Source organism: Caloenas nicobarica, chromosome 6, assembly GCF_036013445.1.
Source record: "Caloenas nicobarica isolate bCalNic1 chromosome 6, bCalNic1.hap1, whole genome shotgun sequence".
Classification (NCBI taxonomy): domain Eukaryota; kingdom Metazoa; phylum Chordata; class Aves; order Columbiformes; family Columbidae; genus Caloenas; species Caloenas nicobarica.
Window position 1 is genome coordinate 16,483,794 of NC_088250.1, and position 17,664 is coordinate 16,501,457.

Genomic DNA, 17,664 nt, shown 5'->3' on the forward strand with positions numbered 1-17,664 from the left:
CTGCTGTGGATTTTGTTATCACTTTGAAGCATCTCCAGTTTCATACAACTTGTGTTGAACTGATTATATTAAAAAAAATGTCAGAAGACTAAGCCAGCAAAAAAAAAGAAAAATGAACTGGACAATCTGTTACTTTAGGGAGTTGAACTGACTCAACCTGGTTTTGCCAGGTGCCAGATGTAAGGAGAAGGGCTGGACTACACAGTTGTGGCAGGTAAGTGAGGGTAGGTGCTGGTATTGGAAGAAGCATTAGCAGCAAGGTATTGCATTGGCTTGGCAAAATACATCACTTCACCCTCAGACTCTCTGGAGGAGGAGAATGAAAATTGGTTGTATTCCTGTCAGATATTTTTAAGATCAATTTTCTGCCCTGAAGGAATACAGCTGTTGCTGCAAGTGAATAGCTGCCATTAAAAGATTAAGTTAGTAGTTACACACCGCTTTTACTCTCCAGCTCTGGAGGAACTGAGATGCATCTCTTTAATACTTTGTAGTACTTTCTGAGCTTCTTGCTGTTTCCAAGGAAGTCATTACACACAGTCTGAAAAACGTTTTTCTGTACTAGGGCCTCAGTTATGTTGTGCTTCTCTAGGAGGACTGGAGTAGTGTAAATGTAATCTTCAAGGGAAAACCAGCTCCTCCCTAATCCGGCACTTGCTGTACCGTGTTCTCCTCAGTTTACTCTTTGAAACTCTTGGCAAGCAGAAAGTGCAATTTTGCTTTCTCTGCTTGCAGAAGAGCGTAAGAGGGATAGCATCAAATTTTGCCAAAGGTGTTGCATGACCTCTCTTTTTGAAATATAAAACCCTTCAAAATTTAGAAGTTCTGAAAATAGCTTTTATGGCTCATGTTTTTAGTCTTTAATTTAATGTTAAATAGCCTGAAAAGCTATACAGTGATTCTCAGCTCTTCTGGCAAGGATGATCATACTTGCTCCTTTATATTTCTCATAGCCAGTCCTTCTTAATCAAAGGTGTAGCTGGAAACTCTGTAGAGCTTTTATGAATGAGTTGTATGCTACTTATTGTGCTCTGTAGGCTATAGTAGGGAAAAAAGGGCTTAATAGTTACTGTTGATTGCTGTATTTTCTTTGGTATAGTCTTGATGATTTTTCTTTCTAATTATTTCTATAATGTTACACTGCACTCAGCTAAAGCAATCGACTATTAATGAAGTAAACTTTGAGAGCATAATGGGATAGAGAACCTTAAATGTTTAAGAGATTTATCTACTAAATGTAGTTAAGTGGGACTAGGTGTCTTGCCAAAGGCCATAGGAAGAATTTATGGCCAAGGGAGTATAATAGGTTTTCCTTAATGTCCAATTGTCATACTTGAATTATACAGCCATGTTTCATGTACATTTTCTACTGTATCCCATGTACTCCAGAACTTTGCAGTAGAATTTAATTCTTCAAATACCACTTCTGGATGTTGGGCCTCTATTGAAGGAAACCAGTCCAATAAATGTTTTGTTGTTGAAGTGTCAGAGTTGATATTTTAATACTGGATTTCTCTTTACAAAGTTCTATTTTTCAGTAGTACTGCTTTTTCTTTTGTGTATGTTTTCATCAATTTTGCTTTAAACATGAGATGATCTATTTGTTTAAAGTTTAGTTTAACACTCTTAACTAATTAAAATTTGGTTTGGTATTTACAATTAAACTTTGAGTGAATTAGCCCCTCACCCTTTGATTTAGCTCAGTGTGGTGTATTTAGACATCATTTTTCATTAAATAGGAGATTAGATGAGGATAAATAGGAAAAATGTAGGATAGTCCCGTTACTTGAAATCAGTGAGAAGATAAATAGGGGCATAAAACTTCCTAGAAATTCACATATCCGGGCAGGCTTTTTTTGATGCTGTATTTGGAAAAAAAAGTGGACATGTGCAGAAACTGTGAGTACAATTAGCGTCAAGCAGATAAATCCAACTCTAATCCTGTTTACGCTCTACATCAGACAGATGTGTTGAGATTGGTTTAGACAAGCCCTTGGCTTATAGTAATTTTTTTTAAAGTGCCATATATTCTGTTTTTGTTAGATCATTGTTAAATGTTAAGTGCTGTTAGTTTTACTCTTCCTAATGCCTGTAACCTACTTTATACAGGTTCCCTCTCTGCTCTCATGATGACAAGGCAGCCTGGTAGAAGAGATTATCTTTATTCCTTGTAATTAAGTTGACTTTTTTTTTCAGAAGATACAACAATGGGAAGTGGGTACTGAATTAAATAAATAGCACGATATCTAATAGATGTATACTTAAATCTCTTGCAAGAACAGATGGTACCCAATATCTTTCTAAGTAATGTGAGAGGACAGTTAATGTCCTGAAACTGCTAGCAATAACCAATATGATACTAATGAACCAATAGGTTTTTTTAAGTTTAAAAATGTGTCTAATCCAAGATACACTTTAGAGTAAACTAAGTTGTTGTTACATACTATAAATATTTTATAAATGTAGCTCATGACTTATGTTTTTCAATCCGAATTGTTTTATAAATTTTTACTGCATTCGTGATGATCTTATTTTCAGTAAAAACAGAAGATGAAAATTATAGAATATACCTAGGGACTTTTGTGCAGACTTCTTTTCAACATTAGTAAAAATTGGCTGTCCTAATCCTACTAGCTAATTCAATATCTCCTCTACAGTTTAAAACTTGAGGATGATGCTTTTGTATGATTCAGTATTCCTACAGTTTATATGGTTCTCCAAGCTGTATCTGAAAATATATTCCAGTAAAACAACTAGAGTCAAATACTGGTTTTGAAAGTGTAGTTCAGCCTAGTAAGAATGTATTATTTTAATTTTCAAAAGTTTCGATGTGCATCTGAACAACACAAGAATTTGACAGGTACAGAATAAGAGGAAGATGTAAGGGAAATAAATATCAGGCTGAAAAAGCAGCATGAAAACAAGACTAGAAAAGCCTTACCTGCCTCATGACTAAATGTCATTTTATGAAAGCTAGTAGGGGGAATAAAAAGTATTTTAACACGCTTTCATTTGACCTGATTTGTGCAGGACGAGTAGGCTACTATTTGTAATTTATTTGTGATGTATATACATAACCTTAGCATAACAGAATTTGTGATATTCTCAGCAAAACTAACAGTTTAATCCAAAATGTTATTTGTTTAAAAATATTTAAAAAGCAAACTTATTTAACATATTTGTATTGGTCTGGGGGAATAAATACTGCAGCTCTCTGTTGCTGCAGAACAGCTGTTATACAGGGTGTTTCAAAAAGACATACCCAATGTGAAATTACTATGCTTTGAAATTGGGTCCATCTTTTTGAAACACCCTGTATTTCACATGTCTTTATGTTTACCCATTCCTGAAACTTTGAGTTTGCGTGCTGGAATTTTCAGTGTTTTGTATGTCTGACAGTGAGACTTTCCACAAAAAGATAAGCAGACCTCCTTGGAAATGCTGTTTTTAAAATTAAAACAAGTCATAAATAAAGGTACTAAACTATGTAAGTCTAGGTAAGTGATTCAGGACATCACAAATAGGTGTTTCATTTAAGGCCTACAAAGACTATTTACACCCAAATGTTTTAGAAGAGCAATACAAATTTTGAAAAATAAAAAAAAAAATCAAGTTCTCAGATTTGGTAATGTTAGTATTAAGGTTGCTTGTACAATGTCCACTCACCCTTTGAGTGCATGTAAAATCAGAGTTCAAATGGAATCATGCAATTTTTTTTTCCCCTCAGTCCCCTGGTTTCATTCAATGTATCTTATAGAAAGCACTTTTACAGCAGTTATTATAGTACTTTAAGCTTTGTTTTGTTTCATATTTTGTTGAGTTGCCTTCTGTTTATTTGCTGCATACTTCTGAAACTCTGCACTACGGACAATTTCCCATATACTATCTCAGCGCACACAAACATTTACTTGTCACGGTATTCTGACTAAGTACGGAGTGGTTTTAGTCCAATTTTACACCTTAGTAGCTGACACATGGAGAAATTAAGGTGGTCAAATGTATGGGAAATACAATAACGTCATGCTTCTATCTGCAGTAGGTTATGGGTGTGGAACAGGAACAATACTAAAATGGGTTGATTGATGATTGTTCAGAGAGGCAATACTGACGTGAGCTTCAAGGCATGTTAGCATTGCTCCAGGATTTCTGGATAGAAAGATGATCACTGCATAGTTTGGTTCAAGAAATGATGTTGAGAAATGCCAGTTTCAAACGGTTACAAGAATTGCCACAGGCTTTATTTTCCTGCTCAGAAAATGTATGACTTTCTGAAGCCCTCAGCTTCATGTGCGATAATGAAATAGGTGATACCTGATCTTGCAGTCTCACATCTGCAGGGCTGTCCATCTTCTCCAGGAAGACAGTCAAAATACTATTTTGGAGCTTCTCTCTGGCGCTTCAGTAGAACATGCAGCAAATATTCATCAAACAGAATCTGTTATGGCTTTTCCTATTGAGAAACCACTTGACTGAGTTGTTGCTGGATTTGAAAAAGGTTTCTGGTTTCTAGTTTTTCTTGCCTTGGGCTGCAAAGGGATCTTTATTTGTCTAGCATATCAGATCTGCTGTAATTACAAAGAAAGCAGGGAAACTTTTGTGTCTGGAGTATCAGACACCTACAGGAACAGCGACTTTTTTCCTTCACTCTGTGTATTTGACTTTATTTTTGAGGAATCAGGTATTTTACAGGTCAAGAGAACAGAAAAAGCAGAAGCCTGCAGCACGGTAGTTTGGTTGCTACATCTCCAATAGGCATTTGGAACCAGTGTCACTGAAGCAATAGTGTCTGCAGCCACAAGGGCCGTGTGTAAAACAGCCCTAAGATAAGAAAACCTTCACCCAGTATTCCAGCCTCACACAAACCTCCCCCAGTGTGAGGGTTTTGAACTATCATAAGAAATTTTGAAACTATTTTTCTTTTACTTGTCTTCTGAAGTAAGTTCATAACTCAAAAATGAAAGATAAGATGGGTGACACGCTTTTGGTTTATTTTTCTATTTTTGCTTAATTATTTTCTGATATATGTTTAGTGTAAGCCCAAAAGGCAGCAATTGTATCACATGAAAAAATACATTGAGCACCTAGTCAGCTTGAGTCACAGCACACTTTCTGATCTATGATTGAGGAGAATACGATTGCTATGATTTAGGAGAATTCAATGAAGAATTTGCTTTTTGAATGCAAATACATAAAAGTGGTTCACTGTTCTTAAAGTCTGCAATTTTATTCATTTTTTGAATGTCAGAAAAAGGATTAAATAACCTCTTTGAAATAATTTTGAATTTTGCATAGCCAGACACCTAACCAAAATAAAGTTGGTAAAATATAAGACCAGTGATTGAGGCAAATGATATGCAGTAAGTTTCAATATAGGCATGAGCAGATGGAATAAGTGAAGCTAGATATGAAGCCATAATAATATGGGTTTTTTAGATCTTACTCCTAATAATATTGGTAACACTTTTTTTTTTTTTTTCCTTCCCCCGTACAGGTGATTCCACTATGGTATTACAAGCTCAGGAGGAGATTATTGAAATGAAAGATGTATTTTCGGTAAAACTGAAACGTCGTCGTTTTGTAGGGCAGAAAAAAGGTGGTACTTTGTTGGGCATCACAATTTTTAAATGCTTGGATAAAGAAGAGAATAAGCTAACAGACTGCGCTATCAATTTAAATAACCTAAGTGAAGATCATTGTCATACATGGTTTAGACACCTAAAGGAAATTTTGAATGGTAAGCACTTAACTGGGGTTCATGTCGTTATTATTTCAGACTTGTTTCTGTTGGCTGTACATAAGGTTGAGTGAAGCCTAGAAAAATATTTTGCCTGTGGGAGTTAAGAAAGTCAGATATGAATATTGTTGCTGGAAAATGTTTACTACTAAAGGTTTACATGGTGAAGTGTAAAATTTAGGAAAGTGGCAATAATAATTATAATTAATAATTAAACAAATTGGTGCTATGTTTTGGAATTGTTTTGGAAGCTACTGAAAATAAGTAGCTTTTACTGTATTCTAACTGAAGAGTCTTCTGGGAAATCTACTTCTTAAATAAATAAATATAAGTTGTTGATGTTGTCACTTGGAATTGCAGCACATCTGATAGTACTACAGTTGCTGCAGTCCTGGGAACCCTTCAGGGACTTCCTAGTGACTGTTCAGGAGCTCCCACCTGAGACCTACAGATTCTTTTAAGAGGCTAATTGGAGAGGCTTTCCTCTTTATAAATTTACAGGTGGAAGTGCTCTTAGTGTTCTGTAGGACTCTTATTGTAGAATCTGATACAAAATGTATTGACATTAGCTAGTGATGAGAGGCAATACTTTATTTTAAAAAGATCTTTCTGTGTTTGCCTGGCCTAATGCCAGTTTCAGGATGCTTTGTTTAACCCATGATAGTTGCATTTATTTCATGGAAGCTGTATCAAATTCAAGAAAAAAAATATTCACCATTTAGGGAAAACAAATAAACAACAACAACAAACAAAACCTTTTCACTGTAATTTAATACAGTGAATGTTGGAAAGACATAGAATATAGCACACTTGTGATTTAAAAAACAAGCAAACAAAACCAAGACAAAAAGCCACGAACCAAACTCTGATTTAGCTCCAAAATGTCTGTGTTTACAGACTATAGCAAATTAGTTTGTATACTACAGAAGAAAAACAATCCATCTTGTAACAGACTATTAAAACTCACACTGAATTGTTTATACTAAGCCAGATTACAAAATTCAAATCCTACGTGTTTGCAGTGTAACAACACTTCCAATAGCGATTTGTAGTGTACTTCTAGTAAAGTGACTTTTTGTCAAAAACAAATATTAGAGAAAGTAAAATAACATGAGTTATTAAGAACGCATTCTTACATAGTTTGCTTACAATATGCTTTCGATTTTCCAAATAAAATGTGTATTTAAAAATGCCTTCCCTTGCACCTTTTTGAAAGACTTTGTCACGAAATACCTCAATCTGCGGAAGTGCCAAGATTCTTGCAGATCTCCAGCTACCCATAAAGGCAAGGACATTTGCATAAGGAGCAAATGTCTGTTTTGTTCCCAGATTACCCTCCATCCATCAGGAGCAGTGGTACCATATGTTCACAGAGAAAAAGCTGCAGTATCTCTTGCTCAGGTTGCCTTGACTTCGAGGTGCAGTCTCTGTTTTATAGCTTTGTAATTGGAAGCCACCTGAACCCGAAAAAAACATTCGGTGCAATGTTGCTGTTTCTAGTTCTCCCTTCAGCTTCGGTCTTTCTCCAGAAGCTTGAACCTTGTGCAGATTTTTCTTGATCTCTAATCAGTACATTTTTCTCCTTTCCTTTTACTTTAGGAAAAATCAGGACTCGGAGGTGAAAAAATAACCAATCACAACCCTCAAAATATTATTTACTAATGTGTTTTTTGTTTTAAGTTCTGTAGTTACAATAAAAGTAGTTTTCATACTGTTACATTTTTAAGTCTAAATAAATATTCAAACTGCCTTTCTATCTAGAAAATCAGCAAAAAAGCAGCATCATTTCTGCATTCAATGTGGCAGAGGCACATTACCAGTAATTCAAACAGTGATGGTATAGTAATGGTGTAATTCAGAAAAAAATCTTCTCATTTAAAATGTACCAAACATTGTTCCCAGTGGGATTCAAGTCTGAACTAAAAGTGTAAAATGCAGACAACTTCTGTTGATTCCTCAGTAAGTGAAATCTCAGAAGGCACATTGATATAGCTCTGCTTGAAACAGTGATGAACTTTCATAGTTTTTGCCACAGATTGCTTTCGTAATGGTGCTGATGACATCTTTGTTAATGAACTCAAATGGGCTCCTTTTTGGTTTCCTTATGAACTGCAGGATAAAATTAAAATTTCATTCTTCTAAAATGGTCACAATTAAGTGTATATGTCTCTTTTCTAATCTATGTGATCACAAAATAAATTTTCATTAACTGCTGCATTATTTGTTTCAAGGTTTTTTTATTGCTTCTAGGCTGGGACAAATTAAAAGCAGGTGATTTATTAATACCAAAGTGGAATGTATATATGTTTGGGTATGGCTATCAGTAAACATGCATTTTCATTTGTCAGAATGACTAAATAGTATGAAGAGTTGTCTCTCCTTTGAAAATAAATGCAATTTCTATTTATTTACCTTGCTCTTTGACAAGTTTTAGATTTTTACGCATACACATTCATTAAGGAACAACAATAGCAAGTTTGTCAGTGATGATACAAGCCAGAGTTTGTTTTGGAGATTTGTTCTAGTGAAGATCTCACTTTTTTCTTTTTTCTGAAATACCATATATACAGTTTTCCTTTTACTGTGCATTTTATGTCTGACATGAATGTTTCTTGCATGGTTTTTCCTGCTCATTCTTATTCTCTTCATAGTGGGTATCCTCTGTTGCTTGGAACTTGATTTCAGAGTATTTCAATTCAAAGCCTAACTAGGCTATAATTTTTTATGATGCCTATCATAATAGAAGTGACACACAGATACAGTTGTAGAATTCACAGTGGCTTCTATTATGGCTTTTTGTGCATGTGTGGCAGAGTAACAAAACACATGAACTACCATCTTATTGCTTTTAAATAAGTTATTTTTTATTTGCATAACGTTGCTGCTGTTCAGATGCATGCCAGCTAGATATGATAAGCTTGCTCAATGACATGGTGTTCAGGAAAATTGATCTTCTGTATATGGCTTATTTGTTAAACTGACATAAAATTACCACTGCCGTCTTAAGGCATGCACCTATGGACCCTTGGTTCTGGACTGGCTCCTGGAAAGCCCCAGATGGCAGCTTTGACAGATTCTAATATGTTGCTATCTTGTGTCAGACCTGTTGTACACTTGACTCTTGGCGATATCCTTTTGTACTTCGCATCTTTTTGTACCTGGACTTACGGCCATATATAGTGCACATACTCTATCACTGGAATTCACTGTTTAATGTAGTGTCCTCTATGCACACAAATGCCCAGTGTTACTTAAAGGGTTAAGATAGCCCCAGAAATGAAAGTGCGTAATTGCCAAAGCTTTTTTTTTTTTTTCCCCCCAGCAAGATAAGACTTATTTTTATTAACAGGTGATTTGAAAAAGTTTTGCTTAAAAACTCTGTAAACTATCAGAAGACACTAAATGTCATTAACAATAAATGGCAAAGTAGCAAAAAAATGCAGGAAGTGCATTTTATTTTTATCTACCATTCTGTAGTATCGCTCACAGTGGGATTTGATATGAATGTCTGAAACTTCACGCATGAAGTTTTAATTAAACCATTAATGTTAAACATTAACTTTGGTTAGTTAATATTAACAGTAGTGTCTCCATAGTTACATTAACAAATCTGTCTCATATTATTCATTTTCCTCATGTATAATATTCTTACTGTTGTACAAAGTATTTATAAGCGTATGCGGTAATGACATGATTCCAGGCTCTTAACTTTTGTAACATAAACCCGTTTTCATAAAGCTAAGAACTGAAAGCAGCACAGATGTATGTCTGAGTATAGCGTCTCTGCTGCCCTATGAGCCTTTGTTTTCAGAACACCCTGATTGACCCACCACCCTTCATGGTTCACTGATTCACTTGATAGATCAAGTTTAAACTAGTGCATATTAGCACATTTGTTAGTACTAGAGGAACAGTTGGCCTTCCTGCTTAGGCTGCTGGTTCGTTTCAAATGGAGCAGCCACAGAAAACAATAACCGAATACCAGTTAGGAGAACACCAAAAGGCTGACAGACTGAAATCAGTTGCAGACCACAGTAAAAGAGATTTGATTCATTCATATAGATGTTGTTTAAAGAAAATTAAAAGACTATTATTATTTTAAAATACTTTAAAAGAAGTTTTGCTATACAATTGCATGAAAGTTTAATTTTTTACTGTTATTGGATGTTCTCTTATTAAACTCAGTTTTTTGGTGTGTTATAACATGTCCAGATCACGCTGGGAATTATAAATAATAATTTTTGGCATGATGATCCTTTCATGTCAGTTGGCAATCATTTGGCACAAACAAAACCACATCACTAGTTTACCATGTCTCTGCTCAAATGCCTTCTTTTGGTACCTATTTCTATAAATAAAATAGCTTACCTCTCTAAAAATGTCAGTTGATATTCAAGTAGTCGTAAAGAGAATATTCTAACACTTTTCTCCTGTGAATTTATTTGGTTATTGAAAGTCTCACTAGAATTTATGTATTAACTCTGACCTACTTTTCATAATCATAAATACAGTTCCTGGTTTACAATCATTTAAGGAATGAATTTTTGGTTAAAAAAAAAAAAAGAAACAAATTCAACTGTTTCCTTAAAAATCTAGCTTTTTCCCCCCACCAATTGAAAAGTCTTTATTCTTTTGCCTGCTTATGCTTTCTTTTAAAACTTTGTATTCCCACTTGGGGAATAAATTTTTACACCTAAAACTCAAAAACAGTTAAGTGAGATAACGATGTTTGGGGTTTTTTCCTTCAGTTTTCTCCTAATGGTGCTTTAGCAATATTGTAGCTTGCACTCTCTGGGTAACAGAATTTATGATACTTCTACACCTTTCTCTACTTCTACAAACTCTATACGTCACTCTTCTTTACCTCTGCTTTCTGTAGTATATTTTTATATATGTATATGTATCTATTTTTTTTTTGAGCTTAAAGGTATGCTTTACTTAGAAATCAAAGACTTGAGTCAGTTTTTACAGTTTTGTGTCTCTGGGTATTGGTGGGGATTGAGCATTTAGGGCCAGCTGATCACAGGTAACAGTTCCCATAGAGAAGATAAGAAACATGACAGCACATTTATGAATGTGGGTAAATATTTTATCTTTTAAATCAGGAGTCTTAATTCTTGTAGTTTTCAGTTTAATTTCTGTTGACACTATAGGCAAAATATCAAGTCACTAAAATTTTTTTTTGGTCTTAATATTTTTATGACTTCTGAAAGACTGCAACAATACCAGATTCTTGTTAAGTGTATTGAATAAAAATTATTATAATGCCTGTATGGTGATGATTTATGTATTTTAATAGTCTTTGGGAACTTTTGTGTAGTCTTCCTCATTAGTGTTGTGATTTCTGTTATTAGAAATTATACTACAGTTCACACCTGCAGTGTTTGTTTCTGTTTCCAGAGAATCAAGAATAGTTTAGGTTGGAATGGACCTCTGGACATTATCTGTTCCAGCTTCCTGCTCAAAGTGGGTGAGCTTCTAAACAAGAACAGGTTGCTAAGAGCCATGTCCAGATAAGTTTTGAAAATCTCTAAGGATGGACATTCCAGGCTCTCTGAGCAAAGTGATCCATGGCTTAACCGCTCTCATGGTAGAGTTTGGGTTTTTTCTTTATTTCAGATTGGAAGGTTCCTTGCTGTAACTTGTGTCTGTCCCCTTTTTGTCCTTGCACCTACAAGAAGTCTGGCTTGGTGGTCTTTGTTACTCCCACATAGATAGTTAAGGACAGCATTTAGGTAGATTGTCTTCTCAAGGCTATACAAAGCCAGCAGCCTCTGCCTCTTGCATGTGGCCTCTTCAGCTGCTTGTTGTAGTCACAGTTCTCTGTTGGACTCACTCTACCTTATCAGTCTGGTGCTGGGGAACTTAAAGGCCGATGCAGTTTTTGAGATTCAGGCTCAAAAGATGTTGATTCAAGGGCATAGTGATATCTTTTGAATTGCTGGTTGTCCTCTTGTTACTGCAACCCAGTAAGCACTCGGCCTTCATGGTATCAATGGCGCACTGTTGACTCATGTTCAAGTCCCTGTCCATCAGGAACTCCAGATGCTGTCTAAAGAGGTCAGTCCCCAGCCTCCACTGTGAGGGTTTTGCTGGGCCAGGTGATGGACTTTGTATTTGTCTGTATTGAATATCTTGAGGCTTTTGTCAAATCTTTCTTGTAGCTAATCAAGGTCCTTGTGAATGGCAGCTCTGTCCTCCAGCACACCCGCTGTCCTCACCAAGTTCCTTATTTTCTTTTTATCTCCTTTTTAAATGAGATACTTTTAAATATAAGTACTAAGGCATATTAGCTAAGACATTTAAGATTCATCGGGCGTCAGGGATACATCAGGATTAGTTTGCTGTGCAATGACATGGCACTGTGTGTAACATTTTGCAGTAAATAGAATTTGAAATCCTGTTTTTTATATATGCTTTATAGCAGCAAACTGATTCAGTATTTTCCTTCAGCATCTTGAAGAAATCATCTAAGATTTACTAACATAGACTGGATAGAGTGCTACTTTTCATTTCCAGAATCTTTGTGTTTAAATAAGTGAAAAAATAGTCTATAGGACTTTTATAATTGTTATTAGATATTTTGATCTTAAGGAATACTTTCCCATTTGCTGCTGAAATAGTACTTAGCTATAATTTCTCTGAGGAATTGTTCCTGGTCAGTCATTGAGGTACAGTGAGGAAGAAGAGTTTCAGGAAGTACCAGCTGACACTCTGAAGGTACCTGTGGCTGTAAAAATTGAATAGTCTACAGGGGACAGGAAAATGTGCTTTCACTCTTGGTTTCTTCTGGAGTTGTGGCCTACTACTAATTTTGTTCCTGAATGCTGAAAGCAGCATAGTTGCCAGATATTCTAGCTTTCATTTGGCTAAGAAAGTGATAGTTTATCCTGATACTAAAAGAAAATTTAGAATTTATAAATGAATTAATTAAATACAAAATTGCACAAATCATATATTTTAAATGACTATCAAGGGAACAGCAGTATCATATACCACCAGTTGCTTTTTGTAGCAAACCAACCTCACTGAATCATGACAATTGTAGGAATTCTAGAAAAGAGAATTTGAAGACTAATGTTATTGTTTTAGTAGAAATTATTTACCAGTCAACAAAATGCAATATTCTGAACAATAAAATTACTTAATGGGATCAATGTGCAAGACAAGGTAGTGTTTGCATAGCAGTATTTCTTAATGCTGTTTGTTATTTCAAAGACCTACATGTAACTTTTTTAAAAAAATAAACAATATTTCTCAGATTTCTGAATGATACTAACAAGTTTTCTATTCCTTGGTATTTCTTCAGACCTCTTTTGAGATAAGGGATTTCCTTTGCACTGTTTGATTTGCATCTTGGAAAATAAAAATATTGGATTGTAGTATCAGTTCTGTTGGGTGTTACTGTCATATGCCTGCTGGGAGTGTTTCATATTAAATTCCAAGAAGAATAGTTTTTGATGTTTGGGGTTTTTTGTTGCCCAATCTTCTAACTTCTCCATATTCACACTGTTCCTGTATCAGGGTTTAACTAGGTTATGACATATACTTTTTTTTTCCTGGTGATTAGTTTCTACTGTTTATTAGCTGTACGCTCAAAAGTAATCAGTACTGTAATTTAAAGATAAATAGCACACATCCAAGAAGAAACTGAAACTTTTTAAAGACTATAATTTACTTATCCTGTTAAAATACTGTAGTGGTTCTAATATTAAAAATCAAGCTGTAAAAATAGCTGAGCTGTGTGTAATCTTAAATGTTTTGTGTTTTCTTTGTAGGCTTTCAAAATAGACCAAAATCCTTAAAAGTGTTCATCAATCCAAGCAGTCACAAAAGAGAAGCCACTCATGTTTATTATGAACAAGTTGCACCTCTTTTCAACCTTGCTGACATCAAGACTGATGTCACAGGTAAGTTGCTTCAAGAGCATAGTTTAATCCTTTGTGAAACTAGTACTTAAGTGTGCAAGACAATTTGAATTTACTGCTAATCCTTATTGGCTTTGCCTGCAAGTAGTGCATTTGGAACCGTAGATATATACAATAGATAGGTATATACAATATAATATAGTTTCGTTTTATCAAAAAATGGTTTAGTAATTCTGTTATTCATTGAAAGATTTTCCCCTGTAGCTATCAATACTAGTAATATACTTTTTGTATTTTTTTAAAGCAGGCATTCTATAGAAAGAAACAAGCATAATGTGTGAGTTGTATGTACTTGCTAAGAGTTGTTCCTGCGTTCTGACAAACACGTGTCCTTAAATATTACTTCTCTTCTGACAACATCTATTGGCCTGACATCATAAGAGGGACTTATCCAAAGGAGACATTATTTATGGGTTCTGACTCAGTTTCAGGGATGATATGGAGCCTGAGTGATTAAGTTCTGTGATGACAAGGGCAGTTCTCACGAGGCACATGGGCATGACTTGCGAACTGGAGAATGAAAGGTGGAACTTTCATGTTGTAGCAATGCTGCCTTCTGCTCAGCAATGGGTTCCTGATAGCAGGGTTGCATTTAAGGCTCCAGTTTCTGCCAGAGTTCTGCTTTATGTCCTGAATTTGCCCGTTGGCTATTTCCCTTGATTGACTTTTTTTGTAAGAAATTGAACAGGGAAACAATGAATTTTTTTAAAAGCAGTAACACCTTAATGATCTGATCATTACTTTTGCCTCCTTCTGTGAAGAGATTGAAACTTAGGCTGCATCAAATTTGGTCTCTGAAAACACCCAGGTTTACAGAGAAATTATGTTAGTATTTCCCATTCCAAATAATTTTTTATCCGTAGCATTACAATTCCCTTTAATACATTGCTAATTTTTTATTATGCATTTCAAATTCATGTGACATGTAAACTCTGATGCAAGACCTTTAACAACAAAAAGTCTTTTTCCCATGTCTGTTGTAGTTGATTTGCAAAATAATCAGTTCCATCTTAAACAAATTATAAGATAGAGGGCTCATCCTACAGTTGTCCATTAAACTTCTTGTGAAATTGTGACTACTTCAGGTTGTAGGGCAAGAATCTTTCTGAGCAAATCTGATATAGGCATGAGGAGTGTATTTTTAAGTTACTTAGCCCACAATATAAAGTAAAATCAACTGAAGATTAAAGACACATGAAAAAGATTGTCTGTGTTAGAATTCTGTAGTGATAATTTCTTAACTTCCCTTAACTGACAAGGGAATGTCAGTAGCTTTATATAAGTTTTGATTCTCACAGATGTATTTTTCATCTGCAAGGCACAGATGACAGTGTGAAGAGATTAATCATAATATTGTTTTCTTAGAAATTGAACTTAGACTTATTTGGTCGCAGTTTTTTGAAAGAATTTTTTTTTTTGGTCAGGCAAACCTTAGTTACAGATGGCTATGTCATATTGTTAAATTATTAATTGCTTTACTTTAAACAGCTATGTAAAGAAAATTGGTTTTTTTAAATTGTATGCCTTACTACTGGTTAGTGTGTGTTTGCTGTGAACACAACCTTGTTTCTTAGACCCTATTAAAAGCAGCATTATCATTAACCTGTGTAAGATTATATTTTTAGCTATGCAGTGTCACCTGGAATCCTAAAGCTGAAATAATAAACCAAATCTGTATCAATAATTTTTTAGATTAATTCATAAAATGTCATATGAGCTCTGAATATAATTTGTAGTGGTTTTAAAAATGTTTTTCCTAATTCAGTAAAACCAGTTAAAGTTTTTTTTTTTAATTATTATTATTTTAGTTTTAAATTTTGAAAAGAAACTTCCAGTTTTAGCCAGGTATATGTTTAATGGCTTATCCTTAAAATAAGGTTATTTTGGCAATGTCCAGACTATTGTGCTTATTAGCTGCCTAACACTCCTCCTACAGGCAAAATGAGAAAACTACAGTTTTAAATGCTGGTAGAGAACTAAATAATTAAGAATTATGCATTAAAATAAAATTTTAAAAAAAAAGAAGGGTGGTGGTGGGTGCTGAGTGAAAGTCCTGTCTACTGGTACCATCTTCCAATAAAACAAGTACCTCATTTCAAGAAAATTGAACAATTTTTTTCCCTCCCATAATTGTTTCAGATTTTGTGGAGTCTGTATCTCACTGTTACTGCTTTCCTGAAACACGGCCAATATTTATATACATAGTGGTTTTTTTTTTTCTCTCCCCTGAATTAGAACAGGACTATGTATCCATGTATTCAGACATCTAGCTTTTTCACACTATCAGAATTACATTTATGTGCCCCTCTGGAAGTTGTCAACCCTGCAGAAAACTTTTTAGATGTGTGGTTTTTTGTGTCAGTGTTGGATTTTTTCATTTTTTTTCTACTTGATCGCTCTTCTGTATGTTCTCATGAATCTTTTTCCTGGAAACTTAATTTTTTCCTTAACTCTTTGTCACAGTGTTTCAAAATAGATGCCTCTGTCATTCTCTCATTATCCCCAGTGTTAAGTGTTGCAGCAGTCCCTCTATATAATTCCAAATTTAAGATCTTAGATGCAAAGAGGATGGAGTCCCCATCAATCTGGCTAACACTAGTAATTTTTACTGCCTTTATTGATTTCTCTGTACACGAGTTCTCTTTTTTTTCCTGTTGTTGTTCTTTGAGTGAATTAATTTTGCAACAGTATTAGGAAACCACTGAGCATGTTTTCTCTTACAAAATAAAATCTTACTTATAGTACCATTTTAATTAGACCGTATTCATAACTTTTGAAATCTCATCATGTTCCTTTAAAAAGCATGTACCTGGTAACCAACTCTGTTTTCATGGGAACAATTTCTTTCATAGTTAAGCAATGGTAAAATATTTAAACCTTTCTGCATTTTTGCATGATGCACAGTTTTATTGGTCACTTTTTTCCCCAGTCTACAGATAATGACAAAAGGATAGTTCATGTCAGTAAATGCAAAACTGAGTATGATATCTTAAATATTGTGCTTTGAGCTTCCAGAAGAGGTCCTGCATGAAAGTAAATTCTATAAATAATTCCTAAAAGCTATTATAGTGATAGGTATTTCTGTAGCAAAATGATAATTCTCTGCCTTTGGTATAATAAAAATAATTCTAGTTTTTAATTAAGAATTTAAAACCACCAAGCACTAGAACTTTGCTGATACTGTTGGAAGATTTTGAAGTTATATGGTGATATACAATTGTTTAGTGTGAATTGTAAAAATGTTATCACTTTTATTTTGATATTTTATTAAATTATATATACACTCACTGTATACATGCATTCTTGTGTGTGCATATATTTAGGGAGAGAGGTGTTTTCAGTTATTGTAAGCAGCATTTGAATAGTCTGTAGAAATACTGTTATAACAAGTACAGATACGGAATGATTGTTTTAGACACCAAGACTAATAATTTTAACAGTGTTTAGAAACACTGGAGAAAAGCCTTGAACTATGCTAGCACCAGGGACAGGCAAGCATGAAAGATTAATGTAATTTTGCATATAATGATGCACATTCTTACACAAAAAATCCATCTGCAAGTGTCATGTCAGTCAGCAAAAATCTTTGATGGGTGGCTGCAGCTGGGCTGCCTCTTCTGGCAAAGCTGGCCTAGAAAATGCTAAATGTAGTTATGATGCTTTGTGCCATCTGTAGTATGCCAGTTTATCCTGTCTTCACTGGCATTTACAGTGCTATGTAGGGTATCAGCAAACACAGAGACGTCAATGTAGAGTGACAGATTCATTTCCTCCAGAGGCTATGAACTCTGGTGTATACTTGTGCCACCTTCCTCTGCGTGTTATATTCTGTTGTCACTGGTATTTGGCTTGATTTCGTACTTCTCTGTTTAATTTCTCGTATTTTTGATTTAGCAATTTGCATATCCTAACACAAAGGCAATTAAATTTGATTGATACTGAAATAATTCAGTCTTAACTGAGGATATGCTTACATTTTCCTGAAGTTTACTAACTGTGTCA

At 34.6% G+C, this 17,664-nt stretch overlaps 1 protein-coding gene across 3 annotated transcripts in view; it reads left to right on the plus strand.

Annotated features, from left to right (window-relative positions):
- Nucleotides 1–17,664, plus strand: part of CERKL (ceramide kinase like) — a 52,881-nt gene that overhangs the window by 17,037 nt on the left and 18,180 nt on the right. For all 3 annotated transcript variants that reach the window (XM_065637994.1, XM_065637996.1, XM_065637997.1), the window contains 2 exons: nt 5,492–5,734; nt 13,513–13,644. In XM_065637994.1, the coding sequence (XP_065494066.1) occupies nt 5,492–5,734; nt 13,513–13,644 (375 nt within the window). The remainder of the gene's footprint in view (nt 1–5,491; nt 5,735–13,512; nt 13,645–17,664) is intronic.